Source organism: Talpa europaea (genome assembly GCF_964194135.1).
Source record: "Talpa europaea genome assembly, chromosome: 7".
Classification (NCBI taxonomy): domain Eukaryota; kingdom Metazoa; phylum Chordata; class Mammalia; order Eulipotyphla; family Talpidae; genus Talpa; species Talpa europaea.
The window spans coordinates 90,721,556-90,739,072 of NC_140074.1; the positions used below are offsets into that span (position 1 = coordinate 90,721,556).

Consider the following 17,517-nt stretch of genomic DNA (forward strand, 5'->3'; position numbering starts at 1 on the left):
CCTCCTGTGCTTCTGACTGTACCCAGTGCATGTATAAACAAAACAAACAAACAAACAAATAAATAAAAACATGCCTCTATTAAAAAAAAAAAAAAAATAAAATCTAAATTGAAGTCTTGGGTGATAGAACCTTTGAATCACTGAATTGACTCTTCTCTATTCTTGTGTATTCACATCTTCCTAAAAGGAGACCTTTTTTTCTCTTTTAAGCATAACAAGGCATTGTTAGAATAGGGGTGGAATTAAGAATATGAAAGCACTCTTTGATTCAGCTTTTTGCTTTTGTCTTTAATTGTGTATATTTTCAAGTGAACATGAAAAGCCAACATTACAATGCTTTTTTTTTTTTTTTTTTTTTAACAGTCAGAAAAGTCGTGGGATTCAAGGGTGGACCTCATTCCTTCTCTGTATGTGTTTGAGTGTGTTGAGCTAGAGCTTGCCCTGAAGTTGACATGCAGAGAGGATGATCCCTTTGATTCTGACTTTTCTTGTCCAATCAAACTTCACAGAGGTAAAGTATTCATTAAATTTAGTTTTTTCATCACATTTATACTTGATGCTATTATAGATTTAGAGACTGATCCCTTATAATTTATTTGTTATTTGTTCTGTAGTTCCAGCCATTAAACAGTTCTTTTGGCCTTTTAGTCACTATATTTATATTTTAAGTTCAGAAAAGACTGAGCAAATATCTCAAGTTTTAAAATAGTGGCTTTGACTATTAGCCACATTATCCAGATTAATAATAGTGATTTTTTTCTGGCCCTATCAAACGAATATTTATGATTCAAATATTTAAATGGATACAAGCTTTAATAAACTTTTAAAATAACTAAAAATCAAATTATATTCATATTAAGTATAAAATTCTTTATTTTTGAGTACACACTTATGTTGTTGTACCCACATCCAATTTGAATGTCATCCTTTTTATATTTTGTCTTATCTGGGTTGGTAGAAGATCTTTCATCTCTACTCATCTAGAGAGCTTCTGGATAAGCTTCTAGAAGAAAGAATGCATTGTCCAGACCCAGAGTAGATGAGTGGAAGGAATTTGTGACTAGGAATCTGGAGTGTGCTAGCTTTTATTATTACTCTGTAGTAATGGGCATTTTCTCAGCCTCCCTAGTCTTCCATTTTCTCATCGGAAAACAAGAGGGATAACATTAGATACTCTCTCAGATTCCTTCTAACACAGAAATCCTATAAAATCCCTCTACCCTTTGTAAGTCTCCTCTAGGATCTTGTCTTCTTCCCTGTAAAGAATGTGCAATAAAAGCTTACTCAGTCTGGAATAATTGGATGGACCTTCAGTAGTTTTCCTCTATCCACTACAGAGTTCGACCTTGTAGCAGCTTGACCTAATCTTGCATTTTTATTTGCATGTTTATGTAGGTCTGGTAACAATGGCTTCAACTCTATTACTATACTCTAGTCAGAACACTTAGAGAGATAGTGGTCCTTACATAATAAACTGACAGGGAGAACCATTTGGTCATGTCTAAACAATGTTTGAAGAGATATAATCTGGATATTAAGTATCAGCACTTTGCTTTATAGATGAGAAAATTGAGACCAAATGATCTCAGTGGTATGATTTGATTTCCTATAAAGATACATTTGTCTTTGGGAAATCTTAATTATAGGCATTTTTACATTGGGCCTTCTCATGAGATTTAATATTTTCCAATGTGAAACTAAAAAATGTTTGACTTAATCATATTTGTACATAAGATATATTACAATCCCTGAAACAAACCATTTTTTTAAAAGATTTATTTATTTATGCATACAAGAGCTAGGGTGTAGGCCAGAGGTGTGTGTGGTGAAAGGATTCACCAGAGACAGAGTGAGGAGCAGAATAGGCAGATCTACTGAGATACACTGCTGAGGGGAGCAGTGAGCAAGACCCACTGTGCCATGTGGGTCAGCTCCCTGGCCAGGGATCAAACTCATGCTGCAGTGGCTGCTGATCGCTTGATAATGCTGAGACTTAACCCCTTGGGCCACCAGGGAGGCTCCATACGCATATTTTTTTTAAAGATTTATTTTTATTTATACAAGAACTGGGGTACAAGCCAGAGATGCGGTGGGTGAGAGTGAGCGGGGCACAGAACAGGCAGGTTGGCTGAAATACACTGCTGAGAGGAGCAGCAGGTGAGACAGGAGAGGTCTGCCGCGCCATGTAGATATCTCCTGGCCAGCTGGGAATGGAACCCACGCTGCAGAGGCTGCGGACAGCTTCTCAGTACTTTGCAACCCGCTGCACCACCAGAGAGGCCCACCATACCCATATTTTTAATGACATAAGTGAAATGGCTACCTTATGGATATGGAGGTGGGAGGGAGGTCTAGCAAATTTCCTACTTCAGTTACTTATATTGGCTCATTCTTGATAGATTTCTGTTATATCCTAATGCTAGTATTTTTCTGTTGACTTCAGCACCACAGACACATTTTGAAAGATCATTTTAAATTATAGTAGACCATGATTTGAGCCTTGAATTATCAAGTATCAAAAATGAAGTTTTTCAGGGCCTCCCCGGTGGCGCAGTGGTTGAGCGCTGTGTTGCGAAGCTGCCTGCAGCCTTTGCAGTGCCGGTTCGATCCCCGGCTGCTCCCCTGCCACCACAGGAGGGTCCCACAAGGCCCACAGACCTCTCATGCCGCCCGCTGCTCCCCTCAGCAGTGTACTTCGGTCCTTCTGCCTGCTCTGCTCCCCGCTCTGGCTCTGGTGAATTCTCTCACCCGCCCGTGCTTCTAACTGTACCCAGTGCTTGTATAAATAAATAAATCTTTTAAAAAAAAAAAAAATCCTTTAAAAAAAAAATGAAGTTTTTCAGTGTTTATTCAGAGGGATGCATTATGCAAACCCCCAATGCAAAAACCTAATATCCACTTTACAACATTTACTTACTATATATACTATATAGTCAACAATAAAAAAGTGAGACTATTAGAGAAAATTTTAATTTAGGAGTTTATGGATGACAGATGCCATCTTAAATCAGTTTTCATTGCTCCTATACATTGTTTTAGTTGTTTAATGTTTATTCCTATTTTAGTTGTTTAATGATTTAAAAATCCTGAGTCATAAAATAAGTAATAAGTATTCAAAAACTCATCTTGGAAGGAAGTACAGAAATTGTCATTAAAATTGTTACACTGCTCCTGTTTCTTAGTATAAATACACACGATTGTCAAACAAAACTATCAGGATAAGTAGAACTTCACATTTCATCCCTGGCTGACTTTTCGATGACAGAATTATTCACTGAGCAGTTGTGGTGAAGTCTTTTTAGTGCCTGTGCTATAGGCGTGTGCTTGTGTCAGCAATTTCCTGTAAGTGATTGTATGCAAGCAGTAGGTTCACTACAGAGCTACAAATTTGCTGAATTTCCATTTTATTTTGAAGAACTGTAAGTGCACACAAGTAGACAGAGAGGCATAAATGAGCTATCTGTCAGCAAGTGTTTATTTTGGTGAACACTGTTGTAGAAATATTGAGACTTTAACGTCTTTGGATTGTGTTTTATTAATTATACTTCAGATTACAATATAAATGTCCTATAGACTCTCTATTACCTCAGTCAACAAATGTGTTTGTGGGCTACTGGGGTGAATTCTTTCATTTTCCTAATCCCTTTATATTGCATTCGCAGATCCCAAGTGTCCCTCAAGGTACCACTGCACTCACGAAGCTGGTGTCCATAGTGTTGGGCTCACATGGATTCATAAACTTCACAAATTTCTTGGATCAGGTGAGTTTATTAACTTTCTGAGCTTTTTGTTGTTTCATAAATGCTACCAAAAGTAGCTTGAAGGCCTCCCTGGTGGCCCAAGGAGTTAAGCTCCGCACTATGAAGCAATTCATAGCCTCCGCAGCATGAGTTCCATCCCCGGCCAGCCAGAGAGAAACCCACATGGTGAAGCAGTCCTTTCCTGACTTGCCCACTGCTGCCCTCAGCAGTGTGTTTCACAGTCAGTCTGCCTGTTCTGCTCCCCACTCTAGCTCTGGTGAATCCTCTCACCCCCCACATCTCTGGCCTGTACCCCAGCTCTTGTATGCATAAATAAATAAATCCTTTATAAAAAAAAAAGTAGCTTGAATAGAAAAATAGTGGAGGGCCTCGCAGTGGTTGAGCGCTGGGTTGCGAAGCTGCCCGCAGCCTCTGTAGCGCCGATTTGATCCCCGGCCACCGGGTGAGGGTCCCACATGGCACGCAGACCTCTCCTGCCGCCCGCTGCTCCTCTCAGCAGTGTACTTGGTCCGTCTGCCTGCTCTGCTCCCCGCTCTGATTCTGGTGAATTCTCTCATGCTCCTGTGCTTCTGACTGTACCCAGTGCTTGTATAAATAAATAAATATATCTTTAAAATAAATAAGTAAATTAATTAAAATAAGTCTTTCTTGGAAAAAAAGAAAAAAAAATAGTGGAGAACTCAGTGAAACCAGAAGTTGATTCTCTGAAAAGAACAACAAAATTGACAAAACTTAGATTAACCAAGAAATAAAAAAGATTCAGATTACTGTAACTAGGAATGAAAGGAGGACTAGTACTACTGACCTTGCAAAAAAAAAGGTTGTAAGGGAATACTGTCAACAGCTGTATGCCACTCACATAACTTAAATGACTCAAAAAGAAATAGGAAACTTGAATAGATCTGTAACAAGTAACAATATTGTATCAGTAATCAAAAAATTACCCAAAAGGAAAAGCTCAGGGCATGATGTCTTCACATTTAAAGAATTAATGCCAAATCTTCACAGCTCTTTCGGAAAAAAAGAAGACAACAAAGCGCTTCCCAACTCACTCTATAAAGCCAGTATTACCTGATACCAAAACCAGAGAAAGACGTTGAAGAAAAGAAAACTGCATATCTCTCTTACAAAAATAGATGTAAAATATTCTGAACAACACACTAGCAAATTCAGCAACATATAAAAAGGATTATACATTATGTCAAATGGGATTTATCTCAGGGATGCAAGCTTGATTTATTGAGAATTCACTTAAAGTATTATACCTTATCAGTAGAATAAAGGATAAAACTACATGATCATCTCACTAAACACTGAAAAAGCATTTAAGAAAATCCCATACACTCAATGAACTAGCAATAAAATGGAACTTCCTCTACTTGTTAGAGGGAGTCTCTGAAAAACCTGCAGCTGACACTCTACTTAATGATGGAAGATGAGTGCTTTCTGTATTAGCTTTCTAATGCTGCTGTAATAAAGCACTGGAATTTAGTGGCTTAAAAAAGTTATTATCTTAGGGCCTCCCTGGTGGTGCAGGGGTTAAAGTCTTGGTGCTGTTAAGCTATTGCCAGCCACTGCAACATGAATTCGATCCCCGGCCAGGGAGCACATGGCACAGCAGACCTCACCTGCCTCACCTGCTGCTTCCCTCAGTAGTATATCTCAGTACATCTGCCTGTTCTGCTTCCCACTTTGTCTCTCGTGAATCATGTCACCCCTCGCACCTCTGGCCTGTACCCCAGCTCTGGTATGCATAAATAAGCAAATAATTTTTTTTTTTTAAGTTACTGTCTTAAAGTTCTTTGGGTTAGAAATTCTAGAATGATTCCACTGGGCAGAACAGAGTTCCTTTCCAGAAACTCTAAGAGAGAATCCATGTCCTCACCTTTTCCAGTTTCTACTGCCTTCCTTTGCTTGCAGCACTTTTCTTTCATCTTAAAAATCAGCAATGGTGGGACAAGTAGAGTCCTCCCTTTGTATCACCCAGCTTCTTTGCTGTTCCCCTCTCTTTTAAGGAAACTTGTGATGACATTGTGTTTACCCAGCTAATCCAGGATACTCTCCCTATCTCAAAGATGTCTGATGGACAGCTTTATTCCATCTGCAACCAATATTCTCCATGGCCTGTACCCTAATATTCACAGATTTTGGGGATTGAGATGCAAACTTATCTGGAAGTCCATTATTCTGTCTATTGTAGTCCACCCATGACCCCCAACGATATATGTGCAAAATGTATTACCCCTAGCATGATTATGGCAACACAGGGTTCAAAACCTCATCTAACTCTCTTGAGTTCTAAAGTCCCCAGTATCATATACATCATCCAAATCAGGTAGGAATCTTGAGTATAATCTACCCAATGCAAAAGTATCAGTAGGGGCCTCCCCGGTGGCGCAGCGGTTGAGCACTGGGTTGCGAAGCTGCCCGCGGCCTTTGCGGCGCCGGTTCGATCCCCGGCTGCTCCCCGGCCACCGGAGGAGGATCCCACATGGTGCGCAGACCTCTCCTGCCACCCGCTGCTCCCCTCAGCAGTGTACTTCGGTCCTTCTGCCTGCTCTGCTCCCCACTCTGGCTCTGGTGAATTCTCTCACCCTCCCGTGCTTCTGACTGTACCCAGTGCATGTATAAACAAAACAAACAAACAAATAAAAATAAATAAATAAATAAATAAATAAATAAATAAATAAAAACATGCCTCTATATTTAAAAAAAAAAAAAAAAGTATCAGTAGGCTTAGAAATGAGAAAACAAGTTACCTGCTCCCCGAACATAGTGGTGGAACAGGTATAGGTATTGGTTATATACATTCCAGTTCAAAAGGAAATGGAAAGAAAAAAGAAAGCACAGGTCTCAATTTCAAAATCCCAATTCTTTTGGGTTTCAAATTCTAAGGATAATCCTCTTGGCTTGCTGCTCTGCTCTCTGTGTAATCCTTCATTTTTCAGGAAAGGTAACATTTGTCCATAGTTGAGTGGTTCTATCAGCCGGTTTCCTGCCTATAGAATTTTAGCGGTAGAATAGCCTTTTTTAATCCTTTCTATGACCTTTTCAGTACAAGCCAGCAGTGTTGGCGTAGGTATAAAATTCTCGAGAACCTGTTGAGTCTCTTGTGCATATCATGAGGATTCACTCTAGTAGACAAGAGGTTCATCCATAGATCTTTCCTACGTAATCTCATCTCAGTTTTGGCTTTTGCTGAGATGGTTACAGGCTCTTAGTCACACTAAATCTCTTCAAAGAACTGTGTTATATGACTAAATAGTCTGACCTTCTTTCAAAAGTATTAGAAAAAGACTAGATATCCACACCAGTGACTTTTTCTCTAAGATACGCTTTCTTGACAATAAATCTCAATTTTTGCATTTTTTGCCATCTAGATAGTCTGAGAATTTCCCAAATCGTCAAGGCATTGTGCCTTTTGTTTACAAGTTCTTCCTTCAATTCTACTTTCCCTTACATTCTACCCATAATCAACAAGAATAATCTAGGCCACATCCATGTTTTACCTGGAAATCTCCTCAGTTAAATGTCCACTTACAAGTTCTACCTTCTACACTTTCCGCCTAAGAACAGGAACAAGATGTCTGCTATTGCAACTTCTGTTCAACATCAATGGAGGTTCTAAACTAGGGAAATAATTAAGAAAATGAAATAGGGGCCTCTCTGGTGGTGCAGCCTGTTGAGCGCCGCGCTATGAAGCTGCCCACAGCCTCTGCAGCATGGGTTTGATCCCAGCCGGCCAGGGAGAATCCCACATGGCGCAGCAGACCTCTCCTGCCACACCCGCTACTCATCCGTGTCTTTGGCCCGTCTGTCTGTTCTGCTCCCCGCTCTGTCTTTGGTGAATTCTCTCACCCTCCCGCGCCTCTGACTGTACCCCAGTTCTTGTATAAATAAATAAATCTTTAAAAAAAAGAAATAAAAGACATTTAGATTGGAAAGGAAAGAAGTAAAATTATGCCTGTTCTCTTATTATATGATCTCTGATATAGTAAATAAGAGGGAACACACTAAAAAACTAAAACTAGTGAGTTCACTAAGGTTGCAGGCAATAAGACCAGTATACAAACATCACTTCTGTTGCACAGCAATGAAGAGTCCAGAAGGTAATTAACAACATAATTTCATTTCTTTTTTTTAAAGATTTCTTTTTTTTTGTTACACTTACAAGAACTGGGGTGTAGGCCAGAGGTGTGATGGGGGGAGGGTGTGTTGAGAGTATTCACCAGAGAGAGGGAAGCAAAACAGGTGGATTGACTGAAATACACTGCTGAGTGGAGCAGCTGGCAAGACAAGAGAGGTCTGCTTCACCATGTGGGTTGGCTCCCTGCTGGGGATCAAACTCATGCCACAGTGGCTGGCGATAGCTGGATAGCCTTGAGAATTTAACCCCTGCGCCACCAGGGAGCCCCAATAATTTCATTTGTAATGGCATCATAATGAATAAATACTTAGGAACAAATTTAGCAAAAGAAGTACACAATGTATTTTAAAACTACAAAACATTGTTGAAGGAAACGATGCCTGAATAAATGAAAAACATTTCATGCAAATAGATCAGAAAACATACCCCCCAGATTGATGTGCAGATCTGATGAAATCACTGTAAGAATTCTTCTTAGAGTAAATATTTGCAAATATATCTGATTGCAAATAATATATACAACTGCATGTTGTATGATTCCAGTTGTATAAAATGTCCAGAATAGACATTTTGTAAATCAAGTGAAAGAAAGTAGATTAGTGTTTATTGCCTAGGTCTGGGGCGAATGGAAGAAATTAGGGAGTGATTGTTACCAGATATGGGAGTTTCTTTTGGTAATGAAAATATTTTAATCGCCTTATATCTAAAACATAAAGAACTCTTAGAATTCTAAAGATAAATAGCTAATTTCAAAAATGAACAAAGGATTTGATTAGACTTTTTCCATTGACATGCAAATAGCCATTAAGCACATGAAAACATGTTCAACAGCATTAGTCATTGTAGAAATGAGATACCACATCACATCCACTAAAATGGCTAAAATCAAAAATGACAGAACAATAAAATGTTGGTAAGGCTATAGAGAAACAAGTATTCTCATTCACTACTTATAAAAACAAGTATTCTCATTCACTACTTATAAAAACGTAAAATAATGCTACTGCTTTGGAAAATAGTCTGGCAGTTCCTCAAGTGATTCAATAGATCTACCATGTGACCCAACTTTTCTACTCCTGAGACCTCGAGAAGTGAAATAAAAACATGTGCACACAAAAATTTATGAATTTTAATAGCCTTATTCATAGAAGTCAAATAGCCAAGTGTCTGTTAACAGATGATTATATAAAATGTATATCCATAAATTAAATATTACTCAGCAGTAGAAAGGAATGAGTAGTGGTACATGTTACATGGATGAACCTTGGTTGTAGTATACTAAATGAAAAAAACCAGTCACAAGCAACTGCATGTTTTATAATTCCAGTTGTCTAAAATGTCCGGGATAGACATTTTGTAAATCAAGTGATTTACAAAGTAGATTAGTGTTTGTTGCCTAGGTCTGGGGTGATTGGAAGAAATTAGGAGGTGATTGTTAGCAGGTATAGGGGTTTCTTTTTGGTAATGAAAGTATTTTAAACTTTTTGTGGTGATGAAGTACAGTTCTCTTAACATACTAAAACTCATTGAGTCACACACGGGTGAGTTTTATGTAGTGTGAATTACATTTCAAAAAGCTGTTATAGGGCCTCCCCTGGTGGCGCAGCGGTTGAGAGTGGGCTACGAAGGTGCCCGCAGCCTCTGCAGTGCCGGTTCAATCCCCCGCCCTAGGCGAGGGTCCCACATGGAGCGACAGACCTCTCCTGCCGCTCCCGCTGCTCCCCTCAGCAGTGTATTTCTTCATCAATCTGCCTGTTCTGTTCCCCGCTCTGGCTCTGGTGAATTCTCTCACTTTCCCGCGCTTCTTACTGTACCCAGTGCTTGTATAAATAAATAAATAAATAAATCTTTTTTTAAAAAAAAAAGCTGTTATAAAAATTTGGTGTGGGTGAGGAATGATTTCTGGGATCGTTGGAAGGAAAATGGGAAGTGAATAATTTCTGGAATTGGTCTCAGTGAAACATTTCTTAATTTAGAAATTGGACTAAAGAAAATCTGTTTTCCTTCTGGGGACAGAAATCTAGATCCCTGAGGGAAGGAGGTTACTATGTCAGAAGCTGTGGTCTGAGATAAGAACTGAAATGTATTTAACATTGTCAGCATTTTAATGTGACTTTTCTAAGCATCAGTTAAATTTTATGTGTTCCTTTGTAGATGAAGAAGATAAAGATAGTTTACAGGAACTTGCTACAGAACAAAAATGCTTTGTAGAACACATCCTTTGTACAAAGCCATTGCCATGCAGGTAAGAGTCTCCCTTGTATACTCAGATAAGAGTTTTCAGTAATTCCGATACCAGTATATACATTACATTCACATGAACACGACTCGAATTTGAATCACTGAAAAGTAAGTTGCACTCATGATACTTCACCTCTAAGAGTATCAGTTCATCAGATGTTCATCAAAACCTCACACCTGCTTCAAAGCCACTTCACACTCTGTGTCCTCTCTCTCGAATAGATTTCTCCATTCTTATCCCCTATTTTAACTTGCTAATTCTTAATCTTCTTTCTGATCTTAATGTTAGTGCTTCAGAAGGAGTTCTGTGATTCTAACTTGGGATTTTTTTTTTTATTCTCTTTTATAACACGTTACAATTAATATTAGTGTTTGTCATCACTACTGGAATATGTATGCTTGATGAGGTCCTCTGCCCTCGTCATGTCTGTTTGTCTCATACTGTGTACTGTCCCCTCAGGTGTGTACACCCGGTGTCTGACAGAGTGTCTAGTGCCAGGTTTGCCTCTGGGAAACCTGGGTATGTGAGGCACCCTTCAGGCATAGAGATATAGGAGAAAAGGTGGATTTGGAAAGACAGAAGAGGAGTTAATGGTAGCATTCAGGTTTTCTGTTTTTTCAAAAACATATTTTTAACAACAAAAATCAGACAAGTTTTACAGTCAGTTTTTTCAGAAACAAATGAGTTTGGATTGTAGCTTAGAGTGAAAGTTAAGCATCAGTAACCTCATGCAGAAGCGTTTCTCTGAAGGAGGTAAAACATTCTGCTTGACTGCAACCATCCAATTCTTTAAATCTTGTTTGTACCTGAGCCATCATTTTATTCCATTCCAGGGCTCTCGCATGTAAGATAATCCACCTCGAAAATTCAAAACTTCCAGAGTTGAGATGAATGATGATTAAGATTATTAGATTACTGGTTTGGGGTTTATTACCAGTTCATTCATGAATTGCTTGTTCCCTACTCCTCGGCTCACTATTGAGCCCAAAAGCTCCTTCCCCGTCACTGTCCCTACCACGCCCATATCTTCCTTTTGTCTCTTAAGGTTCTCCAGGTCCTTGTCAATGCTCTCAGACTCCTCAGTGTCACCAATCTCTAACGGTAGGCGGGTTGGTTTCCGTCATGCGTACTGACATGACTGCTAAGGGTTAGACTTAGTAAATTATGAGTAACTCTGAATACTACTTTTGCTCTAACTCTTTTTGATCTATGTCAGTCCCTTCCCTCAAGTTTTCTGTTGTTATAGAACATCCAAGTGAAGATCCTCACTAGGCCTGTAGGTCTGGAGTTTGATATTGTTAGCATTGGTGGAGGTAGCTCAGGAAAAGACCTAGAATGAGCACAGGAGAATTGAGAAAAGTCCTGAGCAACACTCTTACAAGCAGTTAGTGGAGGAAGGGAAGTCCAGGCCAGGAAGGAAACTAGAGAGGAAATGCTGTCAAGGATTCCAAGGAGGAAGAGGTTTCAAAGAGGAGGCAGAGGGCAACAGCATCAAATAAGCACAGCATGGCAGTTAAGAGTCTAGATTTGGCACCACAGAGGTTCATCAAGGATCATAAGGAAAATACTTTGGGGGATGGGAGAGGATGGAAAACTGTATCAGGTTGAAATGTGAATAGGGAAAGTAGGTAATAAAAAGTGACTGCTTCTCCGGGGAGTGGAATAGGAGGTCTTAGGCCACTGCAGTGTTTTATTCTTGATCCAGATTGTGGCTACGGAGTGTATATGTGTATTCTCCTATATGTAGATGTCACACTAAAGATATAACATTAAAAAATTTAAACTCCCAGACTCCATCTCACAACTCTTCCCCCAAAAGAGGGGTAAACGAGAGATGTGGGAGGAAAAATAGTATTGTAGACGCTGCTGAAGGACTTCTGGTTGGGTCTAAAAGGAAGGGAGAAACAATAGGTTAAGGAGCTTGAAATCCTCCTTACCGGGACCTCCAGTGGAAAAGTTGTGAACAAACTTGTTTATTAGCGGAAGGTAAATAGACAATGAGGAGATAGTGAAACTACAGAGTGGGTAGAGCTAGCCTCAGCAGAGGTGGCCTCTTCATTCCAGGGGCAGAAATGTACTATGGCACATGGGGAGGGTGTGCGCGGGGGCAGGTGGAGTAGCCTGTTGGCCAGGAAGTTCCTGTCTGAGGTCCCAGTTTTTGGTTTCTTCAGAGACATAGGAACGAAGGTTGAAAGGGAAGTGCACGGTGACAAAAGACTCTGGCCTGCATTGCATTGTATTTTTAATGTGAAATTGACTTTAACATTCTATTCAGTCAACAGTTTCTGAGCAGTTAATCTGGGCTGGCAACAGGATAGGCATATGAAGGTAGCAGGTTTACCTGTAAACTGGGGAGAAAGACACAAGAACTAATTTGCACATCATTTGACAAATGAATAGAGATGTGGTATATGTACACAGTGAAATATAAAAAAAGGAAAAATTCCACCATTGGCAACAACATGGATGGACCTAGATGGAATTATGGTTGGAGATAGATGCCATGATTTGAGTCTGTATGTGATGTGTAGAGCAAAGAAGCATGTCTTCCCCGCTCGCATATAAACCCTATCTTCATATGCCTGTCCTAGTGCCAAAAATAAACTCTTAGACTATGAGAACAATTAATGTTACCAGAACTGAAGGGGCAGAGAAAATAGGTAAGTCAGGAAAAAAGGACCGTGGTATGGTGAAGAATAAACTGGCATTTTCACAGTGATTTGTGTCATGTGTACACACACGTTGATTTTCAAAAATGAACACCTGAAACTCACTATGTGCTTGTTACCTCAATTAAAAGAAACTACAGTGCATCGTGGCAACTGTTAAGGTTACGTGAGCACACAGGCGGCAGTGGGTTCCTCCCCAACCCTAGACTGTGGAGTGGCAGCTCAGTCAGATCGGCTTTATATAGGTTTCCAAGTCATCACCTTCGAAATTATTCTATGTCCACACAGCAACTGTTAGCTCAGGCTAACAGTTCACTCGTGAGAAGGCCACTAACCTCACGTATGTCCTTGTGCTTGTTCCCATTGCGTTTGCTACTTTACAACTCAACTGTGTCTTGTCTTTCTAGGCAGCCAGCTCCCATTCAAGGATTCTGGATTGTCCCGGACATTCTGGGCCCCACAATGATCTGCATCACCAGTACCTACGAATGCCTCATAAGACCTTTATTGTATGTCCCTTTTTATTTTCCTAGCACAGCTCTCATTCCATTCTGCAATCTAAAGTGGAAAAATGCTCTCAAGCAACCAGTTGAAAATACACGGTTTATGCTTTGGCTTCTAATTTGGCAGTTGGAAGGGTGTCTATTTCTCTTGCTCTTGCCATCTCTAATAGATTTTATTTAGTTTTGATTTCTGGCATCTACTTCAGCTCTGTGAGCTTTGCTTTGAAGTGTGGCAATTCATTATTATGATTTAGACGTGATGACCAGCAAGTTCTAACTATGTGCCAGGCTCAGAAGCCAGTTCCCTGCAGTGCCTCATGTAATCAGAGCAATCCTGTAAGGAGAGTGCTGTTACCCCGCTTTATAGGCAACAGGACTAGAAGTGTGAAGTAAAGGCTGAAGTTATAGGCGACGCACATCGCTGGCTGCACATGTAGGCCTTTCTGATTCCAAAGTCTGTACCAATACTTAATTTCCACTTCCCTGTCAGCTTGAGGGTGATGTACAAAATGTAAACTCTGGGAGAGAGGAAGTGTGTTGCTAAACTCAAATCTTCACTCCCCTTAAGGAACTCATATTGAACCATTTTGCTTTCTCAGCAGTCCTGGAAGGTCATGCAGAGATTCATAAACGCAGGAATACAAGCCTCTAATGAGCCATCAGGTGTTGAATACTAGACACCCACCTTCCCAGTCTGTCAGTTCAAAGCAAGCACTTCAAGACATTCAACCTAAGTTCAAAGTACTGACAGTAAATACAATGTCCTGCCCTTAGAGGAGTTCCCGTGCTCTTTGAATATTGATAAGTTTTACAATTTAAAGAAAAATTATCACTTTTATACTAAAAGTTTTTATACTAAACTCTAGTAAGACTAAACAGAAGTAATAAAATCACTGAAAAAACATGGCCTTTTTGCCTGTTAACCTCAGCGTGTATTTTAAAAACCTATCTTAACCTTTGTAAAATAGGGCCTAGTCACACTAAGTTACTTGAGGATGAAAATCTGAATCTGAAAAGGTGGGGAGGAGGGGGAACTTCTAAATATAAGATATAGAGATACCTGCAGAGCTTATGTTTCTGCCATCTGCCCGAAGTCCAAACTGTCTATATTATTATTTAACAGACTCCCAGATTTGAATTGCTGCTTTCAAAGTCACTCACTTACCTTGCTGTCAAAGTTTGCAGTCTTCCAAGCTCTTTCTGAAATTGTCTTTATAATTTTTTTTTTTTATATTTAAAGAGCAGGTTTATTATTATTAGGGAAAGGGACAGAAGAGTAAGACACTTGCATAGACACCAGCAGGTAGGAAGAGCTGCCCTGAAAGGAACAGGTTTGCTAAGAGAGGTCTGCATGGCTGCAGGCGGGCAGCCTTTAGGAGTGCGTCCTCTGCTGAGGGAGGTCAGTGAAGTCCCGGCAGGTACAGGTCACGGGCAGGCAGGGAGGCTACTGCCCTGCAGAGGGAGAGAGTTGGTGAAAAGAAGCATCTGCATATTCACAGGTGGACAGAGGGATTGCTGCCTGTAAATTTTTATAGTAATCTAAGTAGATGTGATTCTTAGAAATCAAGTTAAATAGACCAACTATATGTCCAGTAGTTGTCTGGCTGAATGTTGGTTTTGATCGGCTCCAAACTATACCTAGAGAATGAGTGATTTGTTCCTAACTCTGGCTTCTAAACTGGTTCTCAAGTCTTTTGCCAAAAGAGTCCATGAGTGTCTGTGTTTGTGCTGCCTCCATCTTCAAAAAAAAATCGAAAGTGAAGAGTCCAAAATGCTTTGACAAATAGCAGCACTGGCTGAATAAGGGGATACACTCCTAAGACGACCTCTTCAAAGCAGAAAATGCATTTACAAAAGTAATGCTTATAGTTTCTTCTATTCTCAAAGCTCTGGAAATGTGACTATGCTTTCCTCTCAGGTGTACTGTAAATCACTCCACTGTGAACTTTATTTTGCAGAAGCACAGTCCATCCAGCCTCTCCCCCGCTGCTTTGTACCCGAGAAGATGTCGAAGTGGCAGAGTCTCCCCTCCGGATTCTAGCTGAAACACCAGATTCCTTTGAAAAGCATATTAAAAGCATTTTGCAACGTACTACTGCAAATCCAGCATTTTTGAAGTATGAGCTTTGGGGCATATAGGTTTTAAGAGCTGGTTGTCTTTTCTGTTTTTATCATTACTGTTCAAACTCTGCCCTCACTATTACTATGTTACAGTTGTCAGAAACATGGGGCATGTTTAATCAGCTAATGAAGAGGGCGAAAATAGACATGGGCAGAGGCATTTGAGAATGATAGACAGGAAGAGTATAAAAAAGGAGAAAAGCAGCTATAACTTGAATATTTTTAGTTATTTTACTCAGTTACAGAAATAAACTTTTTTTTTAAAAGATCATCTGAAAAAGATACACCCCCTCCTCCTGAAGAATGTCTTCAGCTCATCAGCAGAGCCACCCAGGTGTTCAGAGAACAGTATATTCTTAAACAGGACCTGGCAAAGGAGGAGATTCAGCGGAGGTAAGATGGTTTTTGTTCATACACCATCAGGCCCTGACTAGTAGCTGACGCTGTAATGGCCTGGACCTGGCTTTGGATTAAATTTCACTTCTTTTTGCTCTTGAAGGGTCAAGTTATTATGTGACCAAAAAGAGAAGCAACAAGAAGATCTCAAATATTGTCGAGAGGAGAGGTAAGTGCCACAAATAGGGAGAAAACAAATAGTAAGTAGAATAGAACTGTATTTCACAAGATGCTGAGTCACATCATGTGGCATCAACCTCAAGGTGGACTCCAAGAGCTTGTTTTTTACACCATTAGGAAAAGTCTACGGGAAATGGCTGAGCGTTTAGCTGAAAAATGTGAGGAAGCCAAGGAAAAACAAGAAGATATCATGAACAGGTCAGTGAGATGTGTAACATTCTCTTCCCTGTTCAGCTACTTAGCAGAGTCACTTAAGTCCTTGGGTGCTAATAGTGTTTTTGAGCACCTCAGAAGAGTGCTCACCTGCTGACAGGATCACCCCCCCAGCCCTCCCCAGAGGTCTGTCAGGGAAGACAGTAGTGCTTCCCCGACCACCCTGTAGCGGCCTCCTTTACAGGGGCGTGAATTCCCCTGTAAACTTAAGTTAGGACTGGGTTTCTCCTCGGTAGCCTATCTCCAGCTACGATGTTGGCTTACCTTTTCTAAAGGATGAAGAAAGTACTTCACAGTTTCCACTCTCAGCTGCCAGTGCTTTCTGATAGTGAGCGAGACATGAAGAAAGAACTACAGCTGATACCTGATCAACTCCGACACCTGGGCAATGCCATTAAACAGGTAAGAAGGGATGAACAGAGGAGCTAGATCCAGCATTTTTTCAAGAGTCTGTTCTATAGATAATTTTTTTTAATGCAAAGAGAATAGACTAAAACTGACATTACCAAGATGTACAGCAATCGGTTGTTGGTAGGTGGGGACTAGGTATTGGTGAGCGCCATGAGAAACTTATCTTGAAACCTACACAGGATTATCAACTGATGTTTCCTCAGTTACAAAACAAAGTTGTACATACAACATATGATTCATAGCCAAAAATATCTGTTGTCTCATACTTAAGGTTACTATGAAAAAAGAGTATCAGCAACGAAAGATGGAAAAGGTTCTGAGTCCTCAAAAACCCACCATAACGCTCAGCGCCTACCAGAGAAAGTGCATTCAGTCCATCCTGAAAGAGGAGTAAGTAACACTACCGTCAGCTCGCAGAGACAGTGTCTTTATTTCCACTGCAGTATTAAAAAATCAACCTTTTTCCGCCCAGATAAGATTACTTGGTATTTGCATGTCTAGTATTACTGAGACAGGAGCTTTAGGATAGCTGTGGACTTAAGATGAGTATGTGAGAGGATCAAACTGATAACTTTCCTGTAATACAATTTGATGTGGTTACGATCTGTTCAAACATATTTCCAGCAGTTGCGCCGATTGCCACCTGCAGTGAAGAGTCAAGACCATTACTATCCACCCAAAACCATAAGCTGGTAGTTTAGCACAGCACTTCTAAGATCATTCATTGCCAGTGGACATTCTTCAGAAGCAGTTATAATGGCTTATTCATTTGTGGTATTCCCAAAGGTAAACGACTTTACAATTTTACAGGGGTGAACACATAAGAGAAATGGTGAAGCAAATCAATGATATCCGAAACCATGTGAACTTCTGA

At 40.1% G+C, this 17,517-nt stretch overlaps 1 protein-coding gene across 1 annotated transcript in view; it reads left to right on the top strand.

Annotated features, from left to right (window-relative positions):
- NUP88 (nucleoporin 88) overlaps positions 1-17,517 on the top strand; it is a gene marked incomplete at its 3' end in the record, with an annotated part of 33,978 nt that extends 16,461 nt beyond the window's left edge. Inside the window, exons 7-17 of the mRNA XM_084237204.1 lie at positions 364-511; positions 3,663-3,761; positions 10,063-10,153; positions 13,227-13,328; positions 15,281-15,439; positions 15,711-15,836; positions 15,943-16,008; positions 16,137-16,217; positions 16,508-16,634; positions 16,915-17,033; positions 17,454-17,517. Coding sequence (XP_084093330.1) covers positions 364-511; positions 3,663-3,761; positions 10,063-10,153; positions 13,227-13,328; positions 15,281-15,439; positions 15,711-15,836; positions 15,943-16,008; positions 16,137-16,217; positions 16,508-16,634; positions 16,915-17,033; positions 17,454-17,517 — 1,182 coding nt within the window. The remainder of the gene's footprint in view (positions 1-363; positions 512-3,662; positions 3,762-10,062; positions 10,154-13,226; positions 13,329-15,280; positions 15,440-15,710; positions 15,837-15,942; positions 16,009-16,136; positions 16,218-16,507; positions 16,635-16,914; positions 17,034-17,453) is intronic.